Consider the following 26,610-nt stretch of genomic DNA (forward strand, 5'->3'; position numbering starts at 1 on the left):
CTAAGATTTCATCTCATTCCTGTCAAAATGGCAATCATCAAGAATATAGGCAACAATAAATGTTGGTGAGGATGTGGTGAAAAGGTACACTCATACATTGCTGGTGGGACTGCAAATTGGTGCAGCCCCTATGGAAAACAGTATGGAGATTCCTCAGAAACCTGGGAATGGAACCACCATTTGACCCAGTTATCTCATTCTTTGGCTTACACCCAAAGGACTTAAACCCAGCATACTATAGTGGCACAGCCACATCAATGTTTATAACAGCTCAATTTACAATGGCTAGACTATGGAAACAACATTGGTGTCACACAATAGATGAATGGATAAAGAAAATATGGTATATATACTCAATGGAATATTTCTAAGCTTTAAAGAAGAGTGAAATTATGGCATTTACCATTAAATGGTTGAAGTTGGAGAATATCATGGTAAGCGAAATAAGCCAATCCCACAAAACCAAAGGCTGAATGTTTTTTCTAATATGCGGATGCTAATTCACAATAAGGTAAGGGGCACTAGGGAAGAATAGTATTACCTTAGATTAAGTAGAGGGAAGTGACGGGAGGAGAGGGGAGGGGATATGCATATAGGAAAGATAGTAGAATGTATAGACATTATTACTGTATGTACATATGTGACTACATGACCAATATGATTCTGCAACATGTACAGTCAGAAAAATAAGAAATTATATCTCATCTACGTATGATATATCAAAGTGCAAAAATGCATTCTACTGTCATGTATAACTAATTAAAAAAAAAAGAAAGAAAGAAAGTAGATTGGTTCCTTAATCCTCATCTAAGGAAATACACCATTGGACATGGCATCCAGGAAGAGGTCCTTACTGCCAACTCCCCTCAATCCCCCAAAGCAACTCTGTACTCATGGCTTGTTAGAGGGGAAGAAAACACAGAGGAGATTGGCCAACAAGACTATCACTAAAAATGGCTGCCATCTCCTCCTTCTTTGCCCAAGCTCTTCCATTTCAGAATATTGTCATGGCAGACCAAAATGACTGTGGCAGCATGCATTCATTTATTAAATACACTTTTACCAAGTACCAATTATGTAAAAGGCACTGAGAGGAAGCTAAGATATGATCACATGCTTCAGGGCACATATATTCTAGCAGAGGAAAACATAGACTCAAAATATAGGGCAAAGACAGACATGGCCATGGGATTGGAAGGTTTATAGAGAAGACTACATTGAAATAAAGCTTCAAATGATGGAATACTTTTGAGTGGAGGAGGCAAAAATGGAATAGAGAAAAAAAAGAGTGGAAAGGATATTACAGATCAGATGGCAGAGAAGCAGGTGGCTGATTTGTAGACTATGAAGAATTTGAGCTGTAAGTAGCATACAATTCTCTGAGAAGAGCAATGAGAGCCAAGGGCAGGAAAGTAGTTTGGTATGAGATTTCTAAGGGCCCCAAAGGTGAGGACATTTGTACTTTGATAGGTGATGGGGGAGTAATTTAAGGTCAATGAGTGGGTGAGTGATGCAGTCTGAAATCTGTTCTGGGAAGAGCAAGTAGAAGACTGTTGCAGTTGTCCAGTCAAGAGGTAATGAAGCCCTTAGGAAGGATGGTTGCTGTGGCAATTGTAAAGGAGGAAATAGATGAGACAGGCTTTGGGGAGGTAGAATAAATGGGGTTTGGCTTCTGATTACATATACCTTTTTCTCACCCTCTGGTTGCCCCTCATTTCTTCTCTCTTATCATAAAGCTGTATGAGGTGTCCCTTAACACATAGACTTATATTTACCGGAAAGTTTCTCATCAGTATTAGGTAAGGCTTCATTTGCAATAACCGTGAAAGACACCCCAAAGTACAATCTGTGATGCTCACAGTGAAGAAGTAATATTCTGTATCCACATTCATATTGTATTCTCTCTCTCTATTCTGACTTTTTAAGTAAAATTTCCCCCTTTCTTAGGATATGACTCTCAGTGCATGAATAGATATTTTTTTTTAAAGAGAGAGAGAGAGAGAGAGAGAGAGAGAGAGAATTCTTTTTAGTTTTGGGCGGACACAACATCTTTGTATGTGGTGCTGAGGATCGAACCCAGGCTGCACGCATGCCAGGCGAGCGCGCTACCGCTTGAGCCACATCTCCAGCCCCTGAATAGATATTAATACAGATAATATTGGCTACTCATTTAGCATGGAAATCAAACTCATAAAATTAAAGTTAGGAAAAATTATTGGAAAATTTTCTCTTTGTTTCATTATTCAGTTTTAGGAGCTGAGAAAGAAAAGAAATGTCGTTCAAAAGAATTTAACAATAAAATTTGGGAGACTGAGGCAGTCACAAGTTTGAGGTTAGTCCCATACATGAAATGACTTAGTACTTTCATATAATCTATGCTCTGTCTAAATCATCTCTAGATTATTTATAATACCTAATATTTAATGTAGATGGTTTATAAACAGCTATTACACTGCATTGTTCATAGAAGAATAACATGTTTAGTATAGACATAATTTGTTTTTTAATATTTTCCATTTGTAGTTGATATGCAGATGTAGAATGCAAGGACTCTCTATGGACTTTCCCAGCATTATTTATTTAAATGTTTAAAATGCCCTTCTTATGCCCATTTAACATACCCAAGAGTGAGAACTTTCATAGTTTGCCCAAGGTCAATAGCTACTGAATCAGGATTTAATCCAAACTAGACAGATCAGACTAATGCTAAAATCAACACTTTAAGTCTTCAACCTACACTGCTTTTTGCTTGGATAAGAGTCAATAGACTACTTCTGCCAGAGATATTGATGCAAAGCAAGACCTAGATTAAAAGTGTATTTAAAATGATGAAGTTCTGTTTTTTTTTCCCAGATCAATGAAACAAAGTAACATATAAAGAAATGTACTTTAATATATATGAATTTGTTAATTTAGTAGGGCATTTCAAATCAATAAGGAAAGCAGCCAGTACCAAATAAATACATGGAAATCCGTGGCTGTTTGGGAGAAAACTAAAATACAAGACATGTATTTTGTTAAAAAGATGAGTAAACCTACTTCCAGGGAGCCCTGAGCATCAGAGATTATACTCAACCCCACTTGGGGTGAGTCTTCCCAGAAAATTTATCTGGAGAATATTTACTTTCAGAGGATGCCACATTTTTATCAAAAATGCCTTGGGGAAAGGATGTTTAAAAGAAGCAAATAGTGTTGTGCTGCCTCTCCAGAGTTTCCTGAATATTCAGAGAGAGGCACTGCCATGAGGCACTGGCCAGGCCAGGGATGCACTTGTTCCCTTTCTGGAAGGAAAGGCCTCTAGGACAGGTACTGTCACTGGGGGCCACAGGAAGGATTATTTCCCTCCACTCTTATTGCTAGAGGAGAAATGATTGGGTTGAAAAACAAGAGAATGTAAAAAGATTGGGGGAATGAGAGAACTGCATTTAAATGTTGCTTTTCTTGGGATAAGATCAAGAGGATAAAGACCAAAGAAAATTTGTAAAAATGAGACAATAGAAGAAGATGAACCTGGCCAGAGAGATGGAATCTTCTCTTAGGTGCAGTGGAAAAGGTAAAAGGGCTAGCCCAGGTCCTTGGGGAGAAGGGATGGAGAGGTCATAAGGATGGCATGGCATTTGGTTTTGTCTCTCCTGGCTTTCTTTCTTTCTCTTGGCTTTATTATTTATTTTGCTTTTTTCTATTTGGCTGGCTCATTTGTATTGTTATAAAAAGTAGTTCAAATCCTTTATGGGACTAGGTCAATCATACATAAATATAAATACATACTTTAATAGAAATATTTGCAAAATACTATATTTATTCATATTCATGTATAATATTTATAATTACCTAAATGTAAAACATATATTCATCTGGAAGTTAATATACACTATAGTATATGAAAATTTCTTTCCTGCATTAGGATTTAGTAGCTCTAATGAGTAGTTTTTTTTTTTCTTTGTAAAAACCTAAGGATAAATGTTTTTCCATACATTTGTTAATTAATTGTATTTCTTCTTCACTAAAGTGTCTATTTAGTTCCTTAGCCCACTTATTGATTGGGTTATTTATTTATTTATTTATTGGTGTTAAGTTTTTTGAGTTCTTTATATATCCTGGAGATTAGTGTCCTATCTTGTTGTAGAGAAGGTTAGCATGAGTGACTCCATCTTAAAAATAGCATCCATTTTAGCTCCTGATGATTCTAAGCTGCCCCAAAAGCTTTGTCAGTTACAAATGATCATAGAAAATCCCATAGGAAGTACTGAATGTACCCAGAATGAGGATGTGGAATAAGGATATGGTTGTATGCATTGCCTCATATGCATTGTCTCACTAACGGCTCAATTCAGCTTCTGTACACTGCTTGCTTGCAGTCCCACCAACCCAGATGTGGTTTTTGCCTTTAAAACCCTGAAATGCTCAAACTCTCGGGGCTGTTCCCTGTGGAGACAGTTATGCTCCTGCAGGGAGCAGTCACAGTCCAGCTAATAAAGACTCTCCAATTCAGACAAAGTTGAGACTTGGTGTGTTTTCTGAGTGGTCTGCCCCATAACAATCTGAGGCGGGTGTGGTAAAGATTTTTTCTCATTCTGTAGGCTCTCTCTTCACATTATTGATTGATTCATTTGCTGAGAAGAAACATTTTAGATAGAATCCTTCCATTGATTGATTCTTAATTTTACTTCTTGTGTTTTTAGGAGTCTTGTTAAGGAAGTCAGGTCCTAAGCTGACAGGATGAAGATTTGGACCTACTTTTTCTTCTATTAGGCACAACGTCTCTGTTCTAGTGCCTAAATCTTTGATCCATTTGAATTGAGTTTTGTGCAGGGTGAGAGACAGTGGTTTGATTTCACTTTGCTACATATGGATTTCCAGTTTTCCTAGCACCATTTGTTGAATAAGTTATGATTTCTCCAATGTATGATTTTGGCACCTTTGCCTAGTATGAGGTAACTGTATTTATATAGGTTTTTCTCTGTGTCTTCTATTTTGTATCATAGGTCTACATGTCTATTTTGGTGCCAATACCATGCTGTTTTTGTGATTACACTGCTGGTGTGACTCTGTGACACTTCACAGAAGAAAATATATAATCAATCAACAAACATGGAAAAATGTCCATCATCTCTAGCAATTAGAGAATGTGAATCAAAAATACTCTAAGATTTCATCTCACTGCAGTCATAATGGCAATTATCAAGAATACAAGCAATAGTAAATGTTGGTGAGGATATGGTGAAAAAGGTGCATTTGTTAATTTCTGGTGGGACTGCAAATTGGTGCAACCACTTTGGAAAACCAGTATAGAGATTCCTCAGAAAACTGGGAATGGAAAAACCATTTAACCCAGCTATCCCACTCCTTGGTTTATACCCAAAAGACTTAAAATCAGCATACTACAGTGATGCAGCCTGTAGTTGATGTTTATAGGCTCAATTCACAATGGCTAAACTATGGAACCAACCAATATGCCCTTCAACAGATGAATGGATAAAGAAAATGTGGCATGTATACACAATGGGATATTACTCAGTCTTAAAGAAAAATGAAATTATGGCATTTGCAGGTAAATGGATGAAACAAGAGAACATCATGCTGAGTGAAATAAGTCAGTCCCCAAAATCTAAAGGCCAAATGTTTTCTCTGATAAGCAAATGCTGATCCATAGTGGGGGGTGGGTAGGGAAAAATCAAAGAACTTTGGATTATGCAGAGGGGAGTGATAAGAGGGGTGGGTCTGTGGGGATGGGAAGGACTGTAGAATGAGACAGACATGATTACTCTGTATATATTTTTGATTACACTATTGGTGTGACTCTGCACCATGTACAGCCAGAGGAATGAGAAGTTGTGTTCCATTTGTGTACAATGTGTCAAAATGCATTCTACTGGCATGTATAACTAATTAGAACAAATTTAAAAAAAATAGAAGGGAGACCAATAGAATAGAAGAGGGGAATCAGGGGAAGGAGGGGAGGTAAAGGGGAGGGACTGGGGAATGAAATTGATGAAAGTATACGGTTTTATTGGGTGCATGTATGAATATATTATAACAAATCCCACTGTTACATATAATTATAATGCATCAATAAAAAGGGAGAAAATAAAATAAAAACTAAAAAGAAAAAAAAAGGATCTTAGGTAAGAAATTCTTCCAGATACTCTTGCATATGGATTCTGAGGCCAGAGAGTAGAGTGGATGTAACCTGATCACTAGAGTTAAAAATCTGACTTCCAGTGGGGTGAGAGTTGCTCAAGGATGGGAGGGAGAAAACCAAATGGAAGCTCTGGGAATCCACTGATGACACTGGCATAAAATAAAGCCTGCAGAACATTTTAGTTATTGGTATGGTTTGGATGTGAGGTGTCCCCCACAAGCTCACATGTGAGACAATGCAAGAAGGTTCAGAGGAGAAATGATTGGGTTGTAAGAGTCTTAACCCAATCAGTGAATTAATCCCCTGATGGGGATTAACTGAGTGGTAAGTGAAGTCATAGGGTGTGGCTGGAGGAGGTGGGAATTGGGGGCATGGCTTTGGGGTATATATTTGTATCTGGTAAGTAGAGACCTCTTTCTCTGCTTTCTGATCATCATGTGAGCTGCTTCCCTCTACCACACTTGTCTGGTATGATGTTAAGCCTCACCTGGAGCCCCTGGGGGATGGAGCTGGCTGAATATGGACTGAGACCTCTGAAACCATGAGCCCTTAAATAAAATTTTCCTCCTCTACACTTGTGCTGGTCAGGTATTTTAGTCACAGTGGCAAAATAGCTGACTAAAACAGTCAACATATATAAGTCAACTTCTTGAAAGGAAGAGATTGTCAAAAGGCTCAGTTGATCCAGAAATTTGACAGTGTCAGTAATCATCTTTATGTCTAAGAAAAGAAGGTATCTGAGTTATACAAGCAGGAGGGTATTCACTGCGAACCCAAATAAGCACTTCATGAGACTGTGGCTTAGGATGGTGGATAAATTTGTAGGTTCTAGGTATCTGTGAGATACTAGGTATACTCCTTGAGGTCAGAGGGGAGTTGGAAATTATGACATCAAAAGTGGAATTTTTCACTGAATCTCTCATCTTGGGTTAGGTGGCCATTCATGTTTCAATAGCTATTCTAGTCCCTTCCCAATGGGAAGGAAATAAACTAGGAAGTTATATGAGGAGTGAGATTATGGGGATACATGAGTTGTTCTCTGCCTATGCTAATGAAGCCATCTCACAGTGAAATAGGTTTTAGTGGGGACTAGTGTATGGAATGGCCTAATTGCATGTTCTTTTCATAGAATGTTCTTCCTATAGTGTCATGAAATAAGAAACAATGGGTGAGGCAGAATTTGATGACAGTGAAGCGGGGGCACAACTCAACATTTGCTGTTTAAAATTCCTGTTCTTTGCTCTTTTCTCAAATCCATGGTGATTTTTCAGTAATAAATATACTACTACAATTTAAAATATAATGCTTATTATTGTTGCTGTAATTCACTGACTGCTCATGAGAACCTTTGCATGCATCTTATCATTTAATCTCAAACTGAGCAAAATAACAGAGCCACAATTTGAAAAAAAAAAAAGTTGTATACACATATCTTAATACTCCACTAGTGATTCTTACCTGTGGGTTGCATGTTTACAGTCTGCCCATTTATTAATCCATCATGTACTACTTCTAGTCCTTACTGTAAACATGCCATATATAAACAGAGCGAGGCTACCTCAGGGGAACAAAAACAACAACAAAATTCCTTACATCACACTTCCCTTCAGCCTTCTTTCCCTCCTTTCCTCCAGTCAAAAACTACTCAGTAAATCCCTTCTCTGTGCTAAGCACCCTGCTATGCACTGCAAATAAAAGCACAAAAGATAAAAATCTCCGCCTCCAGAATTCACAGTCTGGCCAGAAGAAAAAAAGTATATAGGTAGGTTAGATAACTATAATTTTATGTCTTTTAAATCTCAAGCCAGAGTCCTGTAGGTAGCATCAATTTGTCTACTTACACTTCCTTGGTTTTGTCTTTCTACCAAATTGCAGAATATTTTGAAGACTGCAGTGTCTTATATTGTTCTGAGTGCTGTTATCTTGGCACTGACGTTTTATCTGCCCTACTTAATAAGTATTTCATATATAAAAACAAAACCTTCAGTACTATCTACAGAGTAATGCTGGAAAAAAAATAGATCTTGAATAAAAACAAGCTCCTGAGGGCTTGGGGTTGTGGCTCAGCAGTAGAGTGCTTGCCTAGCACATGCGAGGCCCTGGGTTCAATCCTCAGCACCACATTAAAAAAATAACGGTATTGTGTCCAACTACAACTAAAAAATAAATATTAAACAAACAAACAAGCACCTGAGATTCATATGAGAACTTTTTTTTTTCTTTCTTTCTTGGGGATTGAACCTTACAGTGCTCTACCATTGAGCTACCTTCCCAGTCCTTTTTATATTTTTAAAAATGTTTTTAAAATAATTCTTTTTTTTCTTTATTTTGTTTATTTATTTATATGCAGTGCTGAGAATCAAACCCAGTGTCTCACACATGCTAGGCAAGGGCTCTACCCCTGAGCCACAATTTGAGACAGGGAGGGTCTTGCTAAGTTTCTGAGGCTGGCTTTGAACTTTCAATGCTCCTACCTCAGGCTCCCAAATTGCTGGGATTATATATATGCCACTGTGCCTGGCAAGAACTGTTCTTTTAGCCCTTAACAGTCTGAGAGGACATTCAGTGTTGGCACGGGGGACAGGTTGGTATTCTCAGTGGGATGTGTATGTACTTGAAGAGAAGAAGTAGTGGGATAATGAGATGAGCATCTGGGTCACACATCTTCAGAATGAAGTTTTTCTCCTTTGATAAGAAGAGCTATGGCTTTTCAGAATATCAATATATATTCAAGTATAAATTCATAATACATTTTAAATACTAACAAATTATTTTTGGATTATTACTTTTAAAAATCTAATACTTATAATCTATATCTGAGCATAGGATGTATATGGATAGGCTTCAAGGAATCTGTGAACTCCCTGGAATTATACATAATATTGTGCACATATGTGTATTCTCTAGAGAGAGTCTCTAGCTTCCATCAAATTTGAACCCATGACCCCAAAATTATTAAGATCCAATGAATAAATAATTTAAAATGAAGAAAGTAAGTACCATAACAAGAACAATTTTTTCTTCATAAAATTAGAGCATTTTAGCTGATGATTTTGATGTAATTATTGTACTTACATCAAGAGCCACAGACTGCTTGGCCCAGGACTTCTTCACTTGATCATACATAATGGTGTTATTGATGCCAAGGCCACAAAAGATAACAAAAGCCTAGAAAAGGGAAAGCCCAGTAATTAAAATTGTAATAAATCATAGGTAAAACCTAATATTAAAGTAGGCAGTCATCAGGGATGAGTCTGAATATATAATTTTATTGTACACAAAGGTGGGCCTTGGGGAAATATACAGATTAAACTTCTTAATTACTATTGTCACATAAGACTTTGTAGTTCACATTGCACATGAGAAAAAATGAATTTGTCTGGCACAGTGGTGCCTGCCTGTGATACCAGAGACTTGGGAGGCTGAGGCAGAAGGGTCACAAGTTCGAGTTCGGCTGGAGCAACTTTGCAAAACTCTTAGCAATTTAGCAAGACCCTGTCTCAAAATAAAAAGGGCTGAGAAGGTAGATCAATGGTAAAGTATCCCTGGGTTCAATCTTCAGTATCAGAAAAAAATAAAATAAAATTTGATATTATGAAGAAATTATTTCATAATATTTTATAACATACAGTATGTTTAAATGTGTTTTTGTTGTTGTAGTTGTGATTGTGGTTGTTGCTTGTGGTGATGGTGACAGATTTCACAGCCTCACATGAACTAGGTAAGTTTTCTATGACTGAGCTATACCCCTAATCCAATTTAAATTTTTAAAATTTTGAGACAGGGTTTTTTTTTGCTAAATTGCTCCAGTTGGCCTCAAACTTGTAGTCCTCCTGCCTCAGCCTCTGGAATAACTGGAGGTATGTACCACCACATCTCGCTAAATGTGTTATTAACTTATTTAAGTTGGGAACTGATTTTAGTAATTACATTGTATTTAACCCAAAGCAACCTCTTTCTGTAGCTAGGCCATAAAATATTTTGGTAAAGAAACTAAATGACCATAAGGTTAATGTTAGGGGAAAAGAGGATTGATTTGGAACCAGTTAATAAAGAAACTGTGAGGTGCCTTTGACTATGAGAAGTAATGATGGGGTTTTCATGGTAGCTACTGGAACAGGCCACAGGAAGCCCATTTGAGGCCACCCTCTCCAGCTAGAGGACTGGAGTGAATGGAAACTTGTAAAGGAAAGGAAAGCGAGGACAATGCACCTAGAAGAGTGGCCTAGGACTGTGAACACACAGGAACAAGACAAGGTTAAGACAATAGCTGTTTGGCACAAAGGGGAGGAGATTCAAATCTTACCTATTCCTCTATTTTTAACTTTACCTTTAAATTTTGGCATGTCATTCAAATATAATAATGACTAATAATTATTCATCCTTACAAACATGAATACGCTATGACCAGGAGACTATCAGTGACTCTGCAATGATCCTGGTTTATACATTTATTTTCTTACCTCAAAAAGTCGTTGATCTGCATCATCAAAAGGTTTCCCATCAAGTCTATTCAACACTTGAGCCACCCCTGTGGGAAAAGTTTGGAGTATATCATCATTTTCAGTACACTGTGTCAGTATAACAGAGTAGGTCACAGCTGACTCTACTGTACTCAGTTTAAGTTCTTATGCATCATGACTCTGATATAGCCAGCATATATCCATGTATCTACATATATACATACACAATTACATATATGTAACTGAGTGTATATGTGTGTGTACATATACCTGTATACATACATATTTTCAATTACCTCAGTTTTTGAGAGAGGCAGTGTGACATGGAGATTAAGAATGTAAGTTGTGAATTTAGATGGTCTTAGTTCAAATTTGAACTCCACTAATAGCTAGGTGACCCTGACTAAGTTACCTGACATTTTAGCACTGAAATTCCTTGTGCACAAAATGGGAATTAAAAAGTTAACTATCTTATAGAGTTGTGAAGATTAAAGGGGATAATTTTTAAAGATTTGTTATATATGTTAAGAAATGTACATGTACATTGTACATGTAGATAGCAAAAAGGTTACTATAGCAAAATAAACACATCCATCAACCCACATAGACATCCATTTTGGTTTTGTTTTTTGTGGCAAAAGCAGCTAAAATCTACTCATTTATCATGGATCCTGAATACAGTACAATTTCATTACCCATAACCCTTGTATTATGCATTCCATCTTTGCACTTTTTCATCCTACGTGTCTGCTGCTTTCTGTCCTCTGACCCACATCTCCCTACACTCCTCTCCCTTTACCACTGGTAACTACTGTTTTATTTTCTAGATAGAATAAAGTTTAAATGCTTGTAAAGCACTTAGAATACTGCTCCATATGGAGTAAATATTCAGGAAACCATGGGAATTATTATAAGCAGTGGAAATAAATAGGATACAGTTCACCTTCAAAACAAAGTTTGTCCTGCTGCCTGCAACCAGTGGTTCACGTGGTTCTAACAAACTTTATGTAGGAGTCCTTCCACCTTCCAAAATTCATTTTTAGATGTTTCAGGATATGACTTTCAAAGCACAGTAGTCTAACCGGCAAAATTCAACACTCTTGAAAAACACTAGCCTAAATCCCCATTTAGGATAAACAAACAAACAAAATTAACTACAATAGTGCAGTGTTACTTGTATCCATTTTCCCCAGTGCTGGGGATTGAACCCAAGGCCTTGAGTACACTGGGCAATAGTCTACCACTGAGCTACACCCCAGCCCTTTTTATTTTATTTCAAGACAGTGTCTCTCTCACTAAGTTGTTCAGGTTGGCTCTGAATTTGGGAGGCTCCTGCCTTAGCCTCCAGAGTGGCTGGGATTATAGGTGTGCACTGCTACGCCCAGCAACTTGCTTGTAGTTTTTAGAACACCAATTTCCCACCAAGGAGACAACTTATCAAATGCTAGAAAACATATATAATGAAACACAAAATTTTTAGCATGTAATAGACAAACAACAGTCCTAATTTTGAAGTAATAACAACAGATGCTGTTAGGATCGAAATGTAGGACTACATGTGAGACTTCCACCAAATCAAAAGATAACACATGCTGTTTCTTATGGATTTTCCCTTTTCCTTACATAAATATATTTAACTCTGTTCATCCCTCTTTGTCTTAGGGGCTCAGATTCCCATACTCTAGAATATTCTTTATGTTCAATAATGTATCAATTTCTGTGCAAGTTAAACAATCTAATTAAAAAAAAAAACTCTCAAAATTCAGGTCTGGAAAACACTACAGAATACTAAATCGTTTGCTACATAGAGTTTAACAGGCAATCTTAGGGAGAAACAGAGAGAGGCAAAGAGATACATTAAATACCAAACACACTATGTACCTTATGTCTCTTAGGGGGAAAGAATCACATTTTCATTGTGTTTGAATGATTTTAACTAATAGCTCCATCCTTCATGACTTCTTTAACTATGAACTCTTCTTGCCTGGGATTCTATATTAAGTTTGATATTCTCCAGATTGAAATTTTAAGGGGGGGGTGGGGAATGATCAGAGCAGGAGAAAAAATTGGAAGTGACTTTTGCTTATAATTCCCTTATTCTAGGGGTCTGCATGGCCTATTTCAGAACCATCCAGGCAAAAAAAGATGCACATTCAGTATATGTCTAATACCATTATGTTCTCTGATTTGCATTTAGTATGTGTAAAAGCACAGTTATAAGCATGAAGAAACAGTGGGAAAATTTATACTAGGAGTTAGAAGGCCTGAGTTTTCTACCAACTAACTTAGTGACCTGACTCAAGTCATTATGTTTCTCTCTCTCTCTCTGGGTTTCAATGTCTGAAAGGTAAGATAAAAGGGTTCTGTTAGTTGGCTTCTGAGATCCCTTTCTACTTCAAAATTTATTTGATTAATAAATATTTGAGCTTAATAAATATTTGTTCATGACCTGATTAATATCTATTCATTAGGAGTCTGTGCTTTCAAGATTGTTCAAGAGTATGAGACATAGCTTGATGAATTCTGAACATTAAAAGGGATAACATTTTTAAAAAATGGGTGTATTTAAAAGCAAATTTCTATTTTTTTATAAAAATAAAATAAATTATAACTATTTGGATAATACTTACCAATTATTTGGTGGTTGCTATTCCAAATAGGGACGCAGAGAACTGATCTTATGTGAAAACCAGATATCTGGTCAGCCTAGGATAAAAAAAAAAAAGGTGCTTAATTAAAATTAAATATTAACCACAGATTAAAAGGTTATTTTTACACTCTGTCTGCATGTGTGTGTGTGTGTGTGTGTGTGTATATATATATTCCCCCCACAAGGCTGACCTCAAACTCACAATCCTCCTGCCTCAGTCTTCCTAGTCACTGATATTACAGGCCTATGTAATAGCTTCTGGCTCCATTATCATCTATTTTTCTAAATGCATACACTCACTCATCTGTCCTTTTTATTTAACATGGCATGATGAATATCCCAGGGGAATTAAATCCAAACCAAATACCAATCAACAAAAACACCCAAACCGACATTACCTCTCCCAATCCCTGTAGCCATGGAGATCTGGGGTAAGACTATTGTGGTCATGACCATACCACTAGGCAAGAATCCTGGCAACCGATTCTGCTCTTAGTAATAAAGAATTTTAATTAAACCAGTGGTCAGTGTTCACTGGTATTGGGCACAACTGTTGGAAAGAATGTTTGAGCCTAAAGTACTTTTAATAGTATGTTTGAACTGTTACCAAATTATTATGAATATTGTAAAATTATAAGAAAGAAGGAAGGAGAAAGAGACAATAAATGTAGGCATTCAGAGTTCTTTCTGTTAGAAGGTCAGGAGATGACAGATTGAAATTAGACAGATATCATAATCAGCATCAAATACCACTCAGGAGCTAGCTCCATTTACATTTAAAACAATGTTCCATATTTGAGTGGTAAGGAAGGAGCTCCTAAAACTGAAAGGATCTTGGTGAGTTGGTAGGACCTTTGCTTCCAGTGAGAAAGGTCAACCTGTCATCCTATTAGTATAGAAGGAAAGAGATGCCAAGGTTTTGGTTCATGGTTACTGAGATAAAAAGATATTTTTAAGCATTCATGGTAATGAATTACATATATTTTAAAAATATTTTACAAATTTGAAATTGGAAGTTAACTTACTCACTTAAATTTTATATTTGATGCATTTCTCTTTGGCTTTCCTTTTTTATAAATTAACGTTCTACATGTCTCCTATTTAATGTTCTACTGTCTCTCTGCAGTACCTACCACCTTTTTTATCAATTGAATGCTCCTATTGTTGATACCAATATGTTAGTTTCTCTTCAAAATTGTTTTTTTGGATTAATATGCACGTAGAAAGGTGCAAAACTCTTAAGTATACAGCTTCATAGATTTAAAAAAATAACCTCTGTGACCATTACTGGGATCGAGAAATAGAACATTACCACCAGCCCCTAAGCCACCTCCATGTCCCTTTTCTCCTCCCAAGAGACAGTCAGTAAACTAGTGTGCTTGCATTAAACTTAGTATAAAAGGAATCAATGAATGTATATTCTTCTGTGTCTAGATTCTTTTACATAACATTATTTTTTAAGAATTATTAATTTCGGTTGTTTACATAATAGAATCATATTCCACTGAATGATTATAATGTAGCTAACTCATTCTATTCTTAAGGAACATTGAGTTGTTTGCAGTTTAATCACAAATAGTGTGATTATGAATATTCTTATACATACTTGATGCACATTTAAATAAATTCATGTTGGGTATATATTTATAATAGAAATCGCCAGGTTATACACATAATTGCCTTGATAGATATAATCAAGTTTTCCCAAGTGCCTGTACCAATATACTCTCCAACCAGAAGCATATGGAAGTTCCAGATGATTTGCATCATCAGCATTTGATATTGCCAGTGGGATTTTGTTTCATTTAGTTTTGTTAATTTTAACAATTCTGGGAGATATGTAGTAGTATCTGATAGTAGAAGTACTATGAATCATCTCTGATGATGGCGGTAACCTTGTGTCCTGTTTCAGTTGTTTTCCTCAAATCATTATTAATAAATTGACTTTACCCTCTCAAAAGTATCATGGTTGAGAAAACAGATTGTGTTTTTCCCTGCTTGTGAATAATCACATTGAGCAACTTTTAAATATTTATTGTTTACTTCAATATTCTCTTTCCTGAAGTATCTCTTTAAAATTTTAGCCCATTTTCCTATTGGGTAATCTGACTTTTAAAAACTGATTTGTAAAGGCTTTTCTATATGCCAAATAGGAACTCCCTTGCCAGATGTAGGAATATGTATTATATAAATATAATCTCTTTCCCATCCTGCAGTTTGCTTTTTCAGTCTCTCACCTTTGATTCAAAGGTTCCTAATATAATATAGCCTAGAATCTCATTCTTTTAATTTGTGGTTAGTGGGTTATTATTATAATTTTTGGTATTGTTCAAGAAATGTTTCCCTATTCCTACATCATGGAGATATCCTTCTCTTATTTTCTTCCTAACATCTTTATTGCTTTAACTTTCATATTTAAATTTGCAATCCAATTAAAAATTATTTTCATGTATAATGTGAGCTAAGAATCAGATTCTTTAAAAAAAAAAGTCAGCAACATTTTGAGAGAAAAATATAATCCCTCCCCACCACCCTGCAGTACCTACCACCTTTTTTATCAATTGAATGCCCATGTGTGCTTGGATCTGTTTCTGGACTCTATTCTACTCCATTGATCCAGGTATCTACTCTTATGCCAATATCATGCTTCCTTAAATAACACAGTCTTACAATGACTTTTGGTATTTGGTAGTGTAAACCCTCAACTTTATCCTTCTTCTTCAAGATTTGGCATTAATTTCATCTATAAGAATTGATCTTATGATAATTATAAAACTATGCACAGAAAACTTACAGATGAAGGTGTGAATGACTGCATTACAAATTTTAGAATCAACTTTCAGTATATATATATATATATATATATATATATATACACAAGCAATGCTAGGATTTTTATTTTGGTAGGGAGAATGTTGTATTGAGATTGTTAATTAATTTGGGAAAGAACGTATATATTTTCAAAATTGAGTCTTTCAATCCATAAACATCCTTCAATATTTAGTGCTTTTCAAACTTATTTCAGCAAATTTTTTGTTTGTTTGTTTTGGTACCAGGGATTGAACTCAGGTGTACTTGACCACTGACCCACATCCCCAGCCCTATTTTGTATTTTATTTAGAGTCAGGGTCTCACTGAGTTGCTTAGCACCTCACTTTTGGTGAGGCTGGCTTTGAACTTATGATCCTCCTGCCCCAGTCTCCTAAGCCGCTAGGATTACAGACATGTGCCACTGCACCTGGCTTTAGCAAATTTTTAATGAAGAGGTCTTATACACAATTTGTTAAATTCATGCCTTGGTATTTTAAAAGTTCATGTTATTATTGTAAATGGCATTATTATTTAATTTTCTAGTGCTTGTACAGTCTTTCCTTGGGATCTATGGGGATTTAGTTCCAGGACTCTCATGAATAACAAAATCTGCAGGTGATAAAGTCCCTTACCTCAAATGGCATCATATTCACAAAGAACTTACACATATCCTCCTGTACATTATATTCTCTTTAGATTACTTATAACATCTAATATCATGTAAATGCTATATAAATAGTTGCTATACTGTATAATAGGGGAAAAAAGTCTGCATATGTTCAGTATAGTTGCAATTTTTTTACATTTTCCATCGGTGGTAGGTTGAATCCATAGATAGAGAACTACAGATGTAGAGTGTCAATTCTATGCAATTGGTACATAGAAATAGAATTGATTTTTATATTGAAGTTGTAGCCATCACTTTTCTTATATTTAATTATTAATTGTAATACATTATCTATACAGTGTTTTGGATATTCTAGCCACATCCTTATACCATCTTACTCTTCAATGCTTATGCCCTTTATCCTGTGATTTTAGACTATGATTTTTCTCTTTTTGATTACATAGATTGATTTTTGAGAATTCCAGGTACAAAACAAAATGAAACCATAACCAAAAACATGGGCATAAGTCATTCAGCCAGTGTACTCTTCCAATAGATATTTGTTAATATCTCCTACATGTATTATTGGGTGTTGAAGACATAAAGATGAATCAAGCAGTCATTACCCTGGAGGAGCTCACAGTCTAGTAAAGATAGAAATAAAGAAAAACAAGTGTTCAAGCAGAAAATGGTCAAAACACTATAAAAAAGCTAACAACTGACTCTTTTTGAAGAAATCAGGAATAGCTTTAGATTGTTTATGATGGGCCTCCATAAGATAATGAAATGAGCTAACATGTATTGGATATTCACTGGGTCAGGCACCCTGTTCAGCATTTGCACATGCAATATTCTATACATTTTTAAAAACAGCTCTATGAGGTAGGTACTCTTATCATCCTCCCTTATCAGATGAGGCTTAGAGAGATTAACTGCCTTGAATGGGAGAGACTGGTTCAAAGGAGGCCAGACAATAACAAAAACATCCATCAAAGTTATCTTCCCAAAGAACAGAGTGGCTTTCTTCCTCTCCCTAAGGATAAAATCTGAATTAAGGCAGTTCTAGTACCACGAAGAGATGGAAGCCCGTTTTAGGGAGGCTTCAGAGGTGTAAGCTTGGGTGAATCACTGCAGGGCTAGAATGCTAGGCCTGTTCTGTGTTGCCAAGGAAGAGTCACTCACTAATGAACAGCAATGGTGGTCTGAGCCTGCACTGAGCAACAGAAACAGCTGTCTCTGCCACCTTTGGGACAATTGTAGACCCTGTCTAACCTCAACTACAGATTTGAGGCAGCTGAGGGAAGAGGTCACAGTGGGCATGAAGAAAAAGAGCATTGAGTGAGGAAGAGCTCCAGAGCCTACAGATGAGAACAACAAACCTTAGGCTGTTTGCCCGTGAAAGCAGAGAGTTTTGTTCACCCATCATTTTCAAAGTATTTTAGCTCTCTCAAAGATCTTTTTATTCTGAGGATTTGAGTTCCCCAGTTCCTAAGGAGGATAACATGGAGGGGTCTGGTTCGAGTAAGGGTTGTAGAGTTCCTTGAGTTGAGGAGCACAGAAAATTTGAGAGAAACAATACAGAGTTTAAGTTGACACACTTCACAACTGAGATGGCAATGGGAGAGAAGGAGGGGCCTCCCATGGGTAAAACTGCCATGGCAGATGGTGTCCAACAAAAAGACAAAACATCGAGGGTGAAAGAAGGCGACATCAGTAACAGGGATAGGAAAGAACTCCAAAGCTCATGATCTTCACTCTGAGGCTTTGCTGAACCTCTCATGTATGAACAGATTCTTATAGCCTGTGGAATTTGACAGAGGCTTTTGACTTATTAATTTCATCTATAAGAATTGATCTTATGATAATTATCAAAGCTATTCACAGAAAACTTACAGATGAAGGTGTGAATGATCCCATTACTTATCATAGTGATCTGTTAGAAATAACCTGAGTATTCAATTAAGATTTAGTTAAGTAAATCATAGCACATATTATTCCATATAATGGAATAAATATTATGCATCTAATTAAAATCATGCTATAGGAGGATATTTACTGGCAAGAAAAATATTTAATATATTAAGTGATAACAGTGTAGGTTCCAGTGGTTGTGCAAACACGTCATATACACTGGAAAATTATAACTGTAACAGTTCCCTTTGAATTGATGGCCTATGGAAGTTTTTTAAATTATCATTTCTAATTTTAGATAATGAATATAAATTACTTGTACACAAGGAAGAAAAATTATTTTCCAAAATAGAACTAAGTGGGAACATCAGTGTCGAATGCTGTGGAGGGGTCAAATAAGATAAGGATTGAAAACAGGTTATGAATTTAGCAACACAATGAGGATAACTGCAGAGATGGTTGAGAGAAGAAGGGATGGGATCAGGAATAAAATTTAGTTATGGAGCAGAGGAAAGTCACATGAGAAAGCAGAGCTGCATCAATCCAGAGCTTATCTTGCATCTGCTAAGCATGAGAGGAGAGATGAGGTAACAATGTTGAGGGTGTCTTTAGAATTTTTCTCACAGTGACTGGGGGAAGAAGGAGAGGCCAGTTCTAGCTGGCTAAGAGAATAGGGGAGAGGGGAGCATCTGATGATCAACATGGTTGATGAGCCCAACAACGTGGAGGAGAAGAACAAGGGAGAACAGAGTGTAATGAGGGTTCCCAATTTAAGGTCATTAAGACGATTCTCTAATTGCCATTTGAGGTGATGCTATTGTTTCTGGAAAGTCACACTAATCCAGGTTAGTTGATATGACCACATGACATTGTGAGGCTTGGGAGCCCTTTTCATTCTTTACAATGGCGGAAGAAGGAGAAGGAAAATGAAGCTTATTATAGAAGCACAGGACCTCTAAAGAATTCACTCTGAACTGTGAGAAAAAGGAAAAAGAAAGCATGAAGTCTCATACCTATTCATATGGTTTGGATCTGAAATGTCCCCCAAAGGACATTGGAGGCTTGTTCCCCAGCCCATAGAGTTTTGGGGATGTGGTAGAATCTTTAGGAGATAGAGCCTGGTGGGAGAAAGTTGTCACTGAGAGTGTGCACCTGAAGGGAATATTGGAAACTCAGCCCTTCCTGTCTTCCTCTCTCTGTTTCCTGGCTGTCATGAGGTGAATGGATGTTATCTATTATGGACCCTTGCCATGATGTACTGTGTCACCACAGGCCCAAATCCAAACTACCTCTGAAACAATGAGCCAAAATAAAAAATTTTCTCCTTTTAAGTTGGTTATCTCAGGTATTTTGTCATAGTAACACAAAACTGACTAACCAATTAAATAATCCCATCTCTCCAGATTGTGTCAGCCAATGGAGCTCAAATAATGTGTATAGGCTACCTGGCCCCAACCAAGTCACCCAAACTCCCAATGCCTGAATTTTTATCATGTATACTTGTTTTCTACAGACAATAATGGTAACATTGGTCATCTTGAGATTTTGATATCACAGTTGATTCTCACCTTTTCTTCTTTGTGCATTTTCTTGTTTTACAAATTATTTCATAAGCATATATATGTGAAAGGGTTTCAAAATTTGTAAAGTATCTATGTAAGTATCACTAACATTGAAAGAAATACCTGTCAAAGCATATCTACCTCATTGTTCCACAAGGTCCCTGCTAGATCATTCTTAGTCTTAAATTCACACTGTTAGAGTCCCCAAAGTTAGCCTATCTGAGATGAAGCAATGTTTCTAGGAAGCTAAAGTTAAAATAAGTATATTATCTGGAGGTGTCCAGTTCTGTGCAATTAAAAATGTACTTACTTAAAAATTTTTCCTAGCCTCTGTCCTCATAGGGCCTTTCAATTTAATGGGTCTAATTAAAGTTGGTTCTTTGGAGCCATCAAAACCTAATTGTTATATTTTCCAGCCTCTCAAAAGCAGTCAAAAGAAATGTAAATGAATTGGTGGTGATGTAATACTATTAATCAATATGTAGTGTGCTTCCTTTCCCTAGACAGATATGTATAGCTTTAACAATAATCTAAAGCAAAACTTTATCCCAAAGTCTAATCTACTGGTGAGATGTTCTAGTTCAAATACTAGAACAAGGGGAGTTTGCCAATATTCAGAGTCAATCCCTTGCTTTCCTGGAAATAATGAAGAGAGTTTACTTTAGGCCAACCTGTACACAGGATCAATCCTAATAGCTTATATGGCATAAGAATAAAAAATAAATAAATAAAACCAACCTTTGTGCTTAGAGCTCAGGCACTGTCTGCACTGCAACCTCAGCTATAATTAAAGTTAGTAAATTATCTGGGTGTGTCTAGACCCATACATGTCTTTCCTACCCACAGCTACCCCTGTATGTCTTATCAAGTCTTAGTAATCCCCCACCTCCTAACTCCCCCTGACCAATCACATTCCTCATCATCTGGATTCTTATGTCCACTATCCAACCTTCCTTACCAAGCCCTTCACTTGGGACAGGATCTCAAACTAGCTTAAAATAAGTACCAGTGACTAAGAGACAATTACCAGTAGTAGATGCATTTCAGCAGATTCACAGACCTTTATCTCTTATAGGTTTCAGTTTTGCTCATTTTCTTTGTAACAGAAACATAAGTGATAGAACAGAAGGTGTGACAGAGAATAAGGAATGAATTGTCCTGCCAGGCTGGCACTCAGCATCCCAGATTGTAGGAGTGCTCCACTATAAGACTTTGACAGCTGAAATAGGCTCTAATGCTCCACTTCAGAGGATCTCAGAGCTGGGCCCCCCATTATCCTTAAGCGCTACAGACAAAGGTGAGTACTACTGAGTTGTTTATAATAGGCTTTTTAAAAAATCTGAAAAAAAGATCCTCACATGGAAGAGCTGCACAGGATGGAAGACTTAGAGCTGGATATGTCCTAACACTATGAACCTCTGGCATGGCCATCCATAGCAGAGGAGCTCTGGGTGATGGTGGGTTTCCTCCAATTCCTGAACCTGTAGCAAGTAAATGAACCATCGACTTCATCCCTGCCTAAAACCTGCCCTACTTTCTAGTTATTTACTGCCACTCCTCTTGTTAAGAGAACCTTTCCTATTTAAGTGTTGGGTCCAATTGTTCATTCCTTTTGTAGGCAGAAAACAAATCCTACATGTGAGAGCTCTGAAAGTTTTCTCCATAACTACACAATTGAAAGGAAATACTAAATTAAGCAATTGAATATAATACATTGAATTGACTAAATAATGGCTTGTTTTGCATTTACGTAATTTTTAATGTGTTCTTCTGAATCTAATATGAAAAGAGGGCAGAAACCTTCACAGAGGATGTTCCAAAGTGCAACTAATTACAGGGCTTTGCATTCAGAAGCACGGTGCCAACAAAAAGTAAGGTTAGAATAATTATTTTATGGTAAAGGTACTTGTAAATAGACATGTACTCCAAGAAGCCACCTGATGCATTGGCTGATTATCGTAGATATAGTTTATATTCATGCTGTTAGGACAGCCTCAGACAAAGCCCTTAGTTAGAATAAAATAGAAAAAAAAAACACTCCATACTGACAATGATTTCTCTGAAGATACAGCAAAACAAGTTGATTTACTTAGATATTACATTATTTCAATCCTGGATTTGAATCATTTTTTAGATAAATTTCAGAGGGCTCACAGTAGTCTAGTAAAGTATAATTTCACAGATGATATAAAGGACCTAAAAATTTAGAGTACCTTTGTAATTTTGCATGATTTTAAAGTAATATGAACATACACAAAATGTAAAGCAATAATAAAATCAAAAGTTCTAATCTTATCTCTCTTGAGATGGCAACTATTATTAATTTAGAATAAATCCTTCCTTACCTTTTCCTATAAATATCTAACATATTTATGTATCAACATATAATATATTCAACAATACATAGCCTATTCATTAACAATGCATAGTTAATATATTCAACAATATTGACAATATTCAACAGTAATGACTATTATGTATTAAACATTGTTCTAGTCATTGTAGGTATATCAGTGAACAAAACTGAAAAAAAAAAAAATCCCTACCTTCTCAAAGCTTACATTCCAGTGACAGAGATATGCAATATAAGGAAATTATATGTTAGAAGGTGCAAGTATTACGGGGGCAGTGTAATAGGGGTGGGGGATAGAGCAGAAGAGGGATAAGAAATACCAAGGGTGCCAAAAATGTCTTTGGCAGGTAATGTTTGAACAGTGGCCTTCAAATGTTTGGATGTGAGTTACGCTGAAATTGGGGGGAGAGTATGTCATCTGAGAGAGCAGCCAGTGTAAAGGCCCTGAAGTGGTGTCGGAGTGGTTTGTTCTAGGAGCAACAAGGAGACTGACATGGCTGCAACAGTGTAACTGAGTACTGGATGTAGATAGTGGGGTGCCAGATCCTTTGGGTCCTTGTAGACATCTGAAAGAAATGTGAATCTGGTTTTTACTCTAGTGAAATAAGGAGACATTGAAGAGTTTGTGAGCAAAGTCATGATCTGACTTAAAAATGAAAAGTCTCTGGCTGTTGTGCTGAGAATAGAACACAGGGGGGAAGGTGGAAGTAGAGAGACAGATGAAGAGGCTGTGGCCACGAAACAGTCCAGAGCTACAGGGGCTTGAACCTGACTGGGAGCATCTAGGTAGTGAGAAATGGTCAGATTCTGGATGGATTTTGCAAGTAGAGCCAGTTGGACTTCCCGATGCATTAGCTGTGCAAGATGAGAGAAAGACAGAGCCATGCCTATGTATTAAATTTCTGTCATAAGCATTAAGAAGAACTGAGCTGCCTTAACAGAGGTAGGGGAAGAAGCTTGAAGGCAAGAAGACTGTAAACTCCATTTTGGACACAGTAAGTTTGAAGTATCTAAATAAAATATGTACACAAATATGTAAATATGCCCACAGGTACTATACTATACATTATTTTAAACATATTTCTCTGTTGCTTGCTTTTTATTCCTCATGGTCATTTTTTTCATGTCAGGAAATAGATTGCTTCCTAGGATAGAGACATTTTGTGTCTTTTTGTGATATGATAGGCAGAATTCTAAGCAACCCCTAAGATTCCAGCCTGCCCCCAACCCCTCTATTACAGCTTTGCACACATCTTGTTTAATCCCCTCCCTTTGGATGTGGACAGGGCTGTGAATATGATAGGACAGTCACTTCCCTGGTTAGGTTATGTTGTATGACAAAAGTGGTGTATAATCACTACTGACTTTATGTAAGTCACTCTTGACATTCTGTAAGTTTCTATTACAGCCACCTGGAGTAATATTCTCCCACTGACTTTGAAGAAGTGAGCTTCCATGTTATGAGAGGGCACATGCTAGGACCTGAGGGCAATCTATGGGAACTGAGAAAGATCCCTGACCAACAGGCAGTATGAAAATGGGAACCTCAGGCTACAACTACCAGGAACTCAGTTCTGTTAAACACCTGAAAGAACACAACAACAAACAGGCAAAATGCACACACACAAAACCTCCTCCCCACCATCATCACCAACAAAACACTAAGTTCCAAATGAGAACCCATCTTGTCAATACCTTGAGTTTTGGCCTTGGGAGACCCTGAGCAGAGAACCCAGCTATTCCATGCCCAGATTTCTGACCTACAGTAACTGCAAGATAATAAATAGGAGTTGTTTAGCTGTTGAGTTTGTGGAGGTTTCTTATGTGGCATTAGAAATTTCATATGCGTAGTATTCCTGTCAACGTCTTCAGAAACAAAGAAGGATACCTCTTCCAAGAGAATGTAACACACCAAAACCCACTACATGATTACTCAGGAATATGAGTGTTTCTTGTGCCACTATGAGTAAAAGCAGTTATGTAGGTAGGTCTCTTTTGTTTTAAATTCCTTTCAAGGATCATAGAGTCTTGTAACAAAACAAACATACAGTGATTTTCTTAAGATGGTAGGATTTAAAGCTCAGAACCTTAGTTCAGGCTCCCTGACTGTCTTACGTAACCATTTGGTCATAATTTTCCACCCATAAACCAAGGAGTTAGGCCTTAAAACCCATGCATGCTTCCAAGCCCAGCAAGCAGCACTCCTGGGAGTCAATTCAAATAGGCACGCAGAAGGCAAATAATCCAAGTAATGGCTGTGGCTCTCCTGCTAAGGCGGCTCTGTTCTCCACAAGGAGAAAGCTCTATTAAATATTTAAGACAGTCACAAAGAGAACGCCCAGCAGGTGGACAACTATGATTACTTGCCCCATAGCCCTCTCAGCAGGTGCCTGAAAGCACCTGCAATGAGGTTTACATCACATTAAAGACATCCCTTCATAACCTCTATCAAAAGGAAGACCAACAGCTACAAAGCTGATTTCAAAACAAGAATCATTCTCTTGTCGCATTTCTTTGGGCAGAGTTTCTTAGGACTTTTCAGAAATTATTACAAGATAGGAACGACACCAAAATTAGAAATTTAGTTTAACCTACATACTTTAACTGTACAGATAAACCAAAGTGTGTTAGAGTAAATTATCTTCTTAACAGAAAACTGTCACTAGTGTCATGAATCCCTCAAATAGCAAGGTTTCCATGCTATTCCAAATTGGAGAAGAAACTTTCAAATGTACACAAGTGGATGTACTGTGTCCAGCGCCAGCATTTAATGACTGGAAGCATCCACAAGATAGTTGACTAGGTGAGTCATTCATGAGTACAATTGAAAAATCATAAACTGAAGCTGGTAAGTTAGGGACTATACACATTCAGTTATGATTACTGCTGAATAACTTCATTCATAAAAAAGGGAGCACCTCCCTAATGTACCAACACTGATTCGAAACACTGGTTTGGGTTTAGCATGAACAAAAGCTAAGCTTTTGTTGTATAAAGCCACAGAGATTTGGGAGTTAATTTATTGCCTTAAATGATAGGGATGTTTGAAATGTAAGATAGGGCTATACTGAAATCCAATGTAAGTGGTTTTTGTTACATGTTGTGATGTTTTTCAGGCTTCTTGAATCTAGGCAGTGCAGCCAGCTCCTGAAATTTGATCATGCCAATTGTGCCTAGATGACCAAATCCTTGGATGCCTGGCCACTCTTGTGAAGACATAGGTCTACTAGCTTCTTTAGGGGATGACCTGATTTTGATTTACAAAATATTCATACAGGACTTTACATCTTATAAAAAGTAGTATGCCCAAGATGACTCAACTAAGGAGCACAGTAGACCTTTTGGCCATAAGTCACTATTACCAGGCAGGTGATGGTCCCTCTGAGAGACTACTCAGAGAAAGAGCATTAAATTAAAAACTAGAAGGTCCACAGTCTCAAGGAAGCTGTGTGGCCTTGGGAAAACCATTTCAGCTCTCCAATTATCCATTTCCTCACCAGAAAATGAAATAAACCCCTACTATTTCCATTAACTAGCAGTTGATACATCTATAGTACAAAATCTCAGAATAGGACCAATCCATTTTGAAGCATTCTATCCCAAGTTGCTACATTTTCTGATGGACTGGGGTCCTTCATGCTCAGTAAAGAGAATTCAAGTTGCTGGAATTAGCCACTGAGACATTGAGAAACATTGAGAGACACTAGTGCTCAGGATAATTGCATTTACAGAAAATTTAAATTCATTATTCAGATGTAGACTGAGAAAATCTGTAGGAAAAAATAGGAAATACATTAAAAAGGATTCCCTGTACTACCTCTTTCAAATTCATATTAGTTGTTCTCAAACCATTCTGGGAAGTCAGTGCAGAAAACAAAAAGGTAAGCTTTTTTCCAGTGGAGATAATAATTAACAATTAATCCTAAATTTTAAAATTGTTTCTTGATTTTCTACCACTGATAAATAAACACAGATGCTCTTCAACTTACAATGCTTTAACATTCTGATCAACCCATTATAAATTGAAAATAGCATGTCAAAAGTGCATCTAACATACCCAACCTTCCAAACATCATAGCTTAGTCTAGCCCACCTTAAACATGCTCATTAC

General features: G+C 36.8%; 1 protein-coding gene across 2 annotated transcripts in view; it reads right to left on the reverse strand.

Annotated features, from left to right (window-relative positions):
- Positions 1–26,610, reverse strand: part of Pde11a (phosphodiesterase 11A) — a 381,408-nt gene that overhangs the window by 153,993 nt on the left and 200,805 nt on the right. For both annotated transcript variants that reach the window (XM_048808008.1, XM_048808009.1), the window contains exons 7-9: positions 13,236–13,311; positions 10,606–10,673; positions 9,218–9,310 (exon numbers count right to left, since the gene is read on the reverse strand). In XM_048808008.1, the coding sequence (XP_048663965.1) occupies positions 9,218–9,310; positions 10,606–10,673; positions 13,236–13,311 (237 nt within the window). The remainder of the gene's footprint in view (positions 1–9,217; positions 9,311–10,605; positions 10,674–13,235; positions 13,312–26,610) is intronic.

This window comes from Marmota marmota, unplaced genomic scaffold (assembly GCF_001458135.2).
Source record: "Marmota marmota marmota unplaced genomic scaffold, marMar, whole genome shotgun sequence".
NCBI lineage: Eukaryota > Metazoa > Chordata > Mammalia > Rodentia > Sciuridae > Marmota > Marmota marmota.